At 33.4% G+C, this 10,477-nt stretch overlaps 1 protein-coding gene across 1 annotated transcript; it reads right to left on the minus strand.

Moving 5' to 3' along the window:
• Positions 1–2,927: 2,927 nt before the first annotated feature.
• LOC131074309 (protein LURP-one-related 15-like) lies at positions 2,928–3,668 on the minus strand. Its single transcript, XM_058010906.2, has 3 exons — positions 3,462–3,668; positions 3,168–3,293; positions 2,928–3,068 (listed from the first exon to the last, which is right to left on the minus strand). The coding sequence occupies exons 1-3, from the start codon at positions 3,666–3,668 to the stop codon at positions 2,928–2,930; spliced, it is 474 nt and encodes a 157-aa protein (XP_057866889.2).
• Between the last annotated feature and the right edge of the window lie 6,809 nt (positions 3,669–10,477).

Consider the following 10,477-nt stretch of genomic DNA (forward strand, 5'->3'; position numbering starts at 1 on the left):
AAGATTATAATATTTTGATACTCATTCATCCTCAGCTAATGAGGCTTTGACCACTAAAGTGGATAAGTACATGCAAGGTATATTCAATTTTGTGCAAGCTTTGAATAAAGAGGGAATTCTCAGTTAAAGTCAAGGTAATCTTTGTTTTGAAAAGGTAATAAAAGAGGATTTTTTTCTCATTATTTAATCCTTCTTTTATGTGTTGTGGATTAGTTTCTAATTTCTACTAGACAATTGATGTCAATATTAGATATTAAAATCCACTCTTCTATATATATTTCCTCTTTCATATCTCCTTTGAGGGATTGGTCATGTCAAAATGGTGTTATTACATATTGTTAGAAATTTAATAGCCCACTCAAGCTAGAATATTTTGGTGATTTGGGACAACTCCCATCTTTCTGCATATTTTTTGGGTGAACTCACAATACTGGTTCCCACTTTTTGACCAACTTTGACACTTAGATAAATATTTTGAAAACAAACTTCACTTTCTGACACCTATAACTTTTAAACCGTTAAGAATTTGAAGATGATATAAAGTAGTGATTTTTAACATCTTGTTTGTAGATTATAAATATATTTTTTTCCAATTTGTTTGAATAAAATTTTATTGATTTTTCCGTCTCCCTCAAAAAGTAGTTTTTTACAGCAAACAACATTTTTTAAGAGTGATGTGTATCCCGAAACGCATAATTTTTTTTCTATAAATGATAAAAACTTAATTATTTTGAATTTTGGTTTGTAACATCAATACCCAGGGCATGCAGTTGGTTTGATAGTGATATGTTGAATATATTTCATTTTATTAAGTTTTAAAGCTCGACTAATTATAATTTAGATATAGGTGTACGTTTGAACACATAACTTGTTCTATATATATCAAAATTCAATTTTCTTTTTTTTGTTAGAAAGAAAACATCAATACCTAGTGCATAGATAGTTTTTTGAATTAGTTTACTATTTTTCCCAATGCATTGAACAAAGAAGTTCATGTTTGGTGAAAAACCTACATTCATAAGAAATAAAATTAAAATATATTAATGAAATTAAATATATTAAAAGTTATACTATTTGGAAAGCTTATAATAAGGACTAAACACCTTCTTTTTTTAAAACTTTTAAATGAATTAATTTGACCCCCCAAAAGCTAATGTAAAACTGGTTTTTTTATCAGCATTTGATAGATGCAAAGGAGACTCCATTGCAAGTATGATTTAGAAGTAGAGAGGTTCTATCCAAGAAATTTTGATCTAAGAGCCTTTGATTTAACTCTCTTCAATTAATTACTTAAAATGGGACCTCTTAAAACTTAAATCATTGTATTTTCTAAAAAATGTATGAATTTAGCAAAAATCAAGACATACCAAAAAGTGGGAACCAGCTTTGTGAGTTCACCCTTCTCCTTTCTACCTTTACCTTTTAGGATCATTTTAATCATTGATTGCATTAGAACTTTGGAGATAAATATACCCCAAGTTTCAACATTGTTGTTTGTATCTCTAACTTGGGGACCCCATGCTTGTCCCAATTGTGTGTCTCTATTAGATCCAATTTCTATGTTGTTTCTCTATTTATTGCCTCTTGGCATTTTTGTGGCCTCATATTGTACAACACCTCTTCTCTTCTCACTTTTGTTTTCTCTCATTTATCCACTATGAAATTTGTCTAAAAACCAAATAATTGATACCTCTTCATGCAAATGGGAGCAATTGGAATGTGGCCCTATTTATCATGTTAAACTTGAGTTTATTTTCTCTAATGATAGTTTTTTGTGGGAAAGGCTATCAAGTATGTTAGAAGCCTCAATATTTTGTGCTCTTTCCCACATCATATTTGATGGTGAAGTGGTATTAACTTTCCTCTCCAACACCATACAGCTTGTGTATAATAAGTGTCTAGTGCATTTCCTAGGATCTAATTTTGAATTGAGCCTTACTTATTGCTAGAGGCCAAACTCATGATGGTAATTGTAGATTATTGTTTCTCATAAGGTCAAGCACCCATTTATGGTCTTTTCCCCTACCAATTACTTGAAAACAATGAAGCTCATGCTTGTTTCTACAAGGCTGTGAAGACTAGATTGCAACTCATTTTTGACAAAGTTTAAGAAAGAATTTAAGGCACATAGTTTGGCTATTGGAAGCTTCACTTACAAAAATATAGTCAAATTTTTTTACTCCCTTTGGCTCTTGCTACAACATGTCAATGTTCTATTTCCTCCACCTCTAGCTTGACTACCCCTACCTCTACCTTCTCTTTGTTGACTATTTAGTCCTAGTCTTCAAATACTATTTGTGAGCTCCTTTAAGAGCATTTAATGTTCTCTGAATTGAATTGTATTTTATGATTTTTGTTTTTTCATCAATTCTTACATTACAAACCTAACTATTCTATATTCATATATTTTGTATCTTTATATGTTTTTTATAGATGATTTTACCACCCTTTATAAAATAGTCATGAAATAAACAGATAACAATTTAAATTTGTAATACAACAAAAATGACTCACCGTACAAAGCTAAGCCCTTTAATTTCATTTGGACACACAATGCCAATAGAAATAAAAATAAAAGAAAAATGGAATTAGTTCAAAGAATAATCAAATCAGGAAATGAAATTAGGTCAAATGGTCAATCGTTAGGGACAGCAAACTAGAAGAATATTATGTCTAAAATGACATTTGTTCATTTGTTACTAGATATTTTATTTAGACTATATAATAAATTTTTATTAACATTTAAGATCACATTGAATAATTCATCATCAAAATATAAGAAAACTGATAAAAAAATAATAATAATATAAGAAAACTGATAAAAAAAATATTTTGTATTCATCAATTCTGATAAAAACATTTGCCGATATTGCGTCTTCCCCTCTTCACAGGCAAAACTGATAAAAGAATTTTTTTATTTTTTTTCATCAATTCTGATAATCTCTGGTGATTTGGTCCAGAATAACCACAAGAGAAACAATGAAGGCACAGTCTATTCCGGGCTCCACCACCACCACGAAAGTATCCTTCTCCAACAATACATTCGTCCTCGTATACTTCCGCTTCATCTGCTCCATACAACAAAAACAAAACCAGTAAAAAAAATCCTCCGATTTGTAAAATAACCGCTTTATACAAATGCCTACATAATTAGCAGTTTCAATTACCTCTGCAACAACACGATCTCCTCGATAAATTGTACAGTCGCGCTGTAAATAGCTGCCCCTCACACGGAAATCGCAGTGCTTTTCATCCAAATTACTCAGCAGGAACACGTCAAGTGCCATTTTAAGCTGAAACATCGATGATTTTTTGGCAGTGAAGACAAGTTTTTTGTGAGTGGAGGTGTCGCCCTTATACGCTTCCCATCTCCTGTGAATCGAAAGCTTCTGCAATATTTCTAGGGTTAGTGTGTAAGCGAATTGATTAAGTACCTAATGCTTTTAACTTTATTATCGCACCTTTTTTATCATGGTTAGGAGTACATTTCCCTTGGCGTCTTCGAGAAGGCACCTGTCATGGAGAGCAACCATCGTGAGGACGATATTTCCATTGGAATCTGCGATGATGAAATCTTTCCCTATTTTCTCCAGAGTTAATTCGATGGGATACGGAGCGCAGAAGTATCGCCCCGCTACGACCGCCACTGTGTCTTCTGCATCTTCCATTTCCTCTTCTCTTCTAATTAATAAATTTGGAATGGAAATAAAGCAACGGTAATGCAGAAGAAATTTATAGGAATATGGTTTGGTAGAACGCCGGCTGCGTTGTTGGTACGTGGGTGTCGGCTGCACTAGCGTTGTGTAAGCATTGATACAAGAAGGAATGATACTCAGATTAATGCGATTGTCTCTTTGGGAATGCCAGTCCAAGCTCTGAATTTGACGACAAGCTGGCATAAACAAAATGAAGGATCATGCTTTATCCGTGTCATCTTGGATTTGATCATGTATGGGACAAAGTGGATGATTAGGATTCTCGGTCTTTTCATTCTGGAGTTGCTCTCATGGCTTAAGGGGTCCCAATGGGGTGTAAAGAGTTGTTCTAATCTTGTATACACCCCCTTCTTTTTTCTTTTTTCTTTTTCTTTCTTTTCTTTTTTTAAATGAATGTGTATTATTAGTAGTGGTTGTATTCACTAAAGTTTAATTAGTCGATTAGTTTGCACCAATCAAAAAGGGATTATTATTTTTGCTATGATTGCTTTAGAAAAATTGGTGTTATAGGACCAAATTTTTAGGAATGGTAGATTTTTTAGGTTTTTTTTGGATTTCTTTGTATTTTAAAAAAAAATGTCTATTTTAAATGGTTTTTTTATTTTTTATTATTTATAATATTGTAAATAAAATATTTTTTTAAATAGATATATAAATTTTAATAAAAAAATTTTAATCTCAAACTATAGATATTGAAACTAATTATAGGCTAAGTAGGACATTTTCCTATTATAAATTTAAAATATATTTTTTTAATAATTAATGATTGTGATTTATTATTGGAAAATGTGATTTAAGGAGTAATTTCGTGATTTTCACATCTTTAATACAATTGTATAATTTTTCTTGGATGTAATTAAATTTAATAAAAATATTTTTATTTTGGAAACTTATGGTAGGAATTAAAGTAATTGGATTAACATTATGATTTTATCTTATTTGATTTAATTGAAGATTTGTGTTGTTGTTATTTAGGTTTGAATGGTGCAAGAAAAGAATTTAAGTATAGATTTGTAATTAAGACATTTTAAATTTTTTATGTAAAGCATTTTACTATTACAAATTGAACCATATATGTATAGATATAGATACACATATGCATATACACATACACATACACATACACATACATACATACATATGATACTTGTAATGTAAGATTAATATTTATTTATCGTGCACTTTGAAATATAGGGATGCGTGTGTCACATAGATTAGTTATTATAAAGGCCACTTTGTATCCTATATATAATAATAAAATAAATATTTAATGTAGGTTTTACATTAAAAAATGCATAATATTAGAAAAACTTAGTATCAATTGGAAACACTTAGTAGATCAATAGGAAAAAAATAGTACCAAAAGGCACACTTAGTAGCAAAAAGTAAATGAGGGGGATATAATTTATGTAAGCTCGTGATTTTTTAGACGTGCGCTTTATGTAATTCCACTTGTGGTTTTTGTGCAAACTTGTTTATATAAAAGAAACCACATGAGTAGTTGTTGAAGTTGACTTGTGTAACTTTTGACATGTTGGCTAAAGTTGGATTGAGTATCTCTTGTAATGTGCATATGTGATGAGAGGAAGCATGGATCTCAATATGTGGTTACATAGTTTTTTTTTCTTTTTTCATATGGAGTGCAATTAAGAAGTTTAATGTTTTACAAGCATTGTGTAAAAAATATAAAGGGCATTGTAATCTTAGTTCATAACATAATACATTGAGTGTGTGAGTACTTCTAGAGGCTATATGTGTTATCACATGATGGTTTTTCTTTAATGCATACTACATTATATTGATGATATATTTGTATATTCTTGTATATTATATATTTTGAATACTTGTTTGTATATTTTTCTCTTTGGGATTATGTAAAAAAAAATTATTATACCTATAAATTTCCTTCCATTTACTATCAAACCTAGTTGTTAAGTTTTGAGAGGAAATCCCTCTACCATTTTTAACCCTTCATAGAAGTGAAATCTTGCACATGTTATAGAATCCATGATCTTGTATGAAAAGAATGATGTTATTTTCAAGGTTATAAGTGTTTTATAGGTTTCGGTTGTTGTACAAATATAGAGTTTGATGAATATTTTACAATTGGATTTTCTATTTAGGCTCCTTCTATGAGGGTTTTCATGGTGAGATTTTATTGGAGACCTAGATAAAAAAATAAAATAAAAAATCTCACCATTGAATCCAAAAAGATCAAAAACCTATATTTGGAGTACAAATTATTCTATACATTTTAGGGCTTGAAATGAATATTTATGAAATATGTCTATATATAATCATATCATCTACACTAAAGTGGTAGTAATCAAATCTATAGGATAATTTTGCCATGAAAAAAACTATAAAGTCTCATCGACCATACAACACCTAGGAATTTTACAAGATATTAATTTTGATTTAAAAATTCAAGCATTTGAAACCCTTGTATGTTGTGTTGAGCAGCCACTCATGTTGGCCCAGTTTGTCATTGCATCAAAAGAATCATCTAACAATGCCCGATACAAACTGTAGAGATATGGATCGCACGGGAGGAGATTAGTCCCTTGTCACGAATCTTGAGGGGAGCGCTAATCATTTTGCCAACAATCTCCCCCTTAGAATTACCTAAGGAGATTCGAACTCATGACCCAACTCTCTGATACCATTTGTTGGCCCAATTTGTCGTTGCATCAAAAGAATGATCTATCAATGCCCGATACAAACTGCAAAGATATGGATCACAGGGGAGGCAGTTAGTCCCTTGTCATGAATCTCGAGGGGAGTGTTGACCATTTTGTCAACAACTCATGTCCTATTAAGGGAGGCTAAACCCCAATGGAAGGGATAGGACCATGATGTTGGTAAGCTACTACTCAATCATTAGTTTTAGTCTTCCCATCACTAGCTACAGCCACCTTTACCTACAATCACCACCATTTCCACCACTAGAACATGTTGGCATCACAAGGGACTTCTCTAGTAGCCACTAGTCAAACTTATTTGAATACACTAAAGGAGGAGAATTTTTTAGACATATAAATTTCATTGAGGGTGTCAAATTTTCATGTTCTTATACTTGATGAAAAAAAATTATAATCACCACATAGCACTTGGTACCAATGGTTTTTTTATATTTTCATATTTTGGATAGAAAATTCTAGTTAGAAGTTGGTTTTACTCTCACTAATTTTACTCAAGTTTGGAAAATATTATAGAAAAGCACCTAAGGTACATGATTTGGACATTCAAAGATTCACCTTTGGATATTTGGCATAAATTATTTAATTACTTTAACTCCTACTACAACATCCTATTCCTTCTCTCTTCTACCTCCGACTTCACCACCACCTACCTCTACCTTCCCTTATTTGTTGGTTTATCCTCAATCCTTAAAGGATGACACTTCAATTGTGGGATCCTCTAAGGGAATTTAATGTTATTTAATTCAACTTATTTTGTGATAATTTTATTTTTGTTTTTGATTCATATATTTTGAACCTTATTGTTTTAAATTGTATATTTCATGTTTTTAATATATTTTTATAAATGGTTTGACCACTTTTATGTTAAAAAATCATGAAATAAATAATTAATAATTTAAAATGGTCATGTAAAAAAATTCAACTCGTTGTACAAAGATAAGACATTTAATTTCATTTTGCACTCACCATGTAAATAAAGATATATATTTTAAAAGAAAAGTAGAATTAGATTAAAGAATGTATCAAATTATTGAAAGGAATTAGGTTAAGTTGTAAATAATTTATTGCAACATAGAAACTTGAATATTTTTCTCACCAAAAAATGTTATTGCTTGCCCATGTCATGTTTTCACTCTTCAATTTTACAAAATTGAGGTGTCGTTGTCCATATAACATTGAAGTACACAACCTAGTCTCAAGAGTGAAACCTACATAGAGCATGCTTGATAAGTCAAAAGAAAAATGGTGTAAACTTATACAAGTAAAATATCTTGGTACATGAGACATTAAAAGCATATTCAAAATATGGAACCCATTTTCAAACTCCAAGATTTTGAATTTTGTAATAAATTACAAGAATATTATCATTCTTCATCTCTTTGGGTTCATTCATAATGGGGAAATGCATATTTTGGTTTGATCCTATTTTGGATGAAAATGGAAGCGAGTAGTATTAGGACCTAAATCCACTTTCACACAAACATTGGAATACAAAAACACCTAGAGGAGTGATTGTCCTTGACTAACTCTTGCAAAAGAGAGTCAAGAGATACTTTTAGGGTTTCTATTCCTTCATTGCTATATAAAGGGATATGCAAGGTATAGGAGAATATAACACTATAATGAAGGAATAAAGAAAAGTGAATAAAAAGGTATTGTAGTACACTAACAGATAATATAACTAAGACAGTGAATATAAATCTGAGAAGAGGATTCTATTATGCACCTATGATCAAAATATGGAACAGAAATGACAGGACCAGGGTGTTGTGTGCCTTGGTTCATTGAGCTATGATCTGGAGATTTGGTTTTTGAGACAGTTTGAGTAGTGACCTAAATATATAGTGCAAACAAAGGAGGACCTTGAGGCGTAGGGTTCTTTGATCCTGGGACAAGGGTTTTGGGCACCCTAGTCCCTGAAAACCAAGCCTAACTCCTAACACAAAACCTAAACTTATTTGTTGAGATCTTCTGAAAAATTCCTACTCTGTCTAATACCTGTAATTGTACTTGCAAGCTAAAAATGGTATGGTAGTGGCTATATGGGGATTTTCCTTAATCAACCCCCTTATCTTGGTGATTTCCACCTCCACAAATAGTCAATATTGTAAATAAAAAAGTGTGTGAGCTCTTGAATCTTATGTGTTTATAGGATTGCTATGAGCTAAATGCAAACAAAATTTCTACCCAAGTGTTTTAGATTAAACCCTAAATGATAGTAATGAATATACTTTAAATCATAATTATCATACAAACCTAAAGCAATAATGTAAAATCTAAAAATTAACATGATGCAGATCTAAATCTCAATGTAGAGGCACAAGAATAGTATGAAACCATACCAAATCCTTAAGAAGAGGTACAAGACAATCAATAGTCATTTATTCCCTTGTTATCCTCCAATGTCGCTTGAAACTTTCATGGCTGATGAAGACTTGAATAATAGATGAATTTTCAGGTCTAAGACTTCACATACAGGAGCACTTTCAATTTACCAGGGTCTCCTCTTGAATTCCTAGAATTGGATCCACAAATGAGGGAAAGATTTACTTTATATACGAAACCCTATGTTTGAATTTGATCAAAATCCAACTTAGAATTAACATAATTTGACACGGACTGTTGGTAAAATCCAGTGTCTCAACCTTTACATAAGGTTACTATTTATATTAATTTTTTGTTTGAGCATAAATTGGTTTGAAATTTTCCCCAAAACTTTGGACTGGCTAGATAAGCATGCTGGTAATTGTTGGCGGCAATATTGTACACAGAAATAAAACTAGTTAATTAAGTTGTAATTGTGTTGGTTAGTTGGCAACCGAGGGGTGGCAGTTGCGGTGCGATGGTTGGCGCTCGCACCCCCTCAGTATCTTTATATACTTCCGAATGTAACTTGTGAGGAGGAACAATTATGAATGGAATAATGTCTCATATACTTGTCTGATATCTATGGCAGTATTATTCTGCATTACGTGCTTTATGTTTTAAGTTATTCACCTGAGAGGGCAAACATTTGGCACCGTTGCCTAGACGTACTCGGGAACGAAAGACGCGGATGGCGCATGGACACGATGGGCCTACCCGTCGATGAGATTAACCCAAAGGCCGACAACGCGCAAATGGAACAATCATCATGGGATGCAGAGCGTGATGGCAAGAGGCGAAGGGGAAATTGAACCCTGTAATAATCCCAGCACAATGTTGAGATAAATTGTGGCCGAAAGGAAAAATAATAAAAGTTTTTTTTGTGTACATGGCGTGTGCTTGCTATGTACGAAAGTGATTTATGCCCAATATATTAAATAAAGATAGAAATAAAAAAGTAGAAATGGACGAGTGGGAGGCCGCGCAGAGGGCCTTGCTTCTGGAGCAACAAGTAGAACGTAGACAGAGGCTGAGGCAACTTGCTGAAGGACGACCTGCCGAAGGGTGGCCTGAGGGGAACCAAGGAGGTGTCACAGAGGGTGCAAAAGCCGAGGGGAATTTCTACGCGTCGCCAGACCACCATAGGGTGAGAAGCCATGAAGAGTTTCTGGAGGAAACAAGGTTACGGAGAGATCTAGTCGAAGAGACCCGAGATCGGTTCAGAAACTTATCCCTTACACCACAAAGTGAGGATCACCAAAGGGAGCCAAGAGTGGCCGCGGGTGAGAATGAAGGGGAGGATAACCGTACGGTAGGTGCCACGCTCGGCAGGCAAAACACTGTACCTCCAGTCACCCACGCAAGACACACCATCGGCACCAGAGGGACCGGAGGGAGCGGCGCAGGGGCACAGACACAGCCACAACCACCTCCAGGAAGATGACCCCCATTGATGGGGAGTAAACAGAAACTGCCGAAGTTCAATGGTGATAGGAAGGAAGATCCCATCCGCCATTGTTGAACGTGCGAAACCATATGGTCAGCGAACGGTGTTACCGACCAAGACGAATGGGTAACACAATTCCCAGCAACCTTGAGAGGAGTGGCCATAGACTGGTACTCAGATATGGACAAGGCCAAAGTCAGCACATGGCTCGACCTGAAGAAGGAGTTTGGGATAGAGTTCCTCCTCCT

The sequence above is a fragment of the Cryptomeria japonica genome, chromosome 7, assembly GCF_030272615.1.
Source record: "Cryptomeria japonica chromosome 7, Sugi_1.0, whole genome shotgun sequence".
NCBI classification, from domain to species: Eukaryota; Viridiplantae; Streptophyta; class Pinopsida; order Cupressales; family Cupressaceae; genus Cryptomeria; species Cryptomeria japonica.

What these genes read in the sequence shown, in the direction of transcription:
- LOC131074309 (XM_058010906.2), bottom strand. Translation starts at nt 3,668, where the DNA reads ATGGAAGATGCAGAAGACACAGTGGCGGTCGTAGCGGGGCGATACTTC. An exon ending in TCCTAACCATGATAAAAAAG is followed by an intron (nt 3,294 to 3,461) that starts GTGCGATAATAA and finishes TCGATGTTTCAG; the next exon opens with CTTAAAATGGCACTTGACGT. An exon ending in GAGATCGTGTTGTTGCAGAG is followed by an intron (nt 3,069 to 3,167) that starts GTAATTGAAACT and finishes TGTATGGAGCAG; the next exon opens with ATGAAGCGGAAGTATACGAG.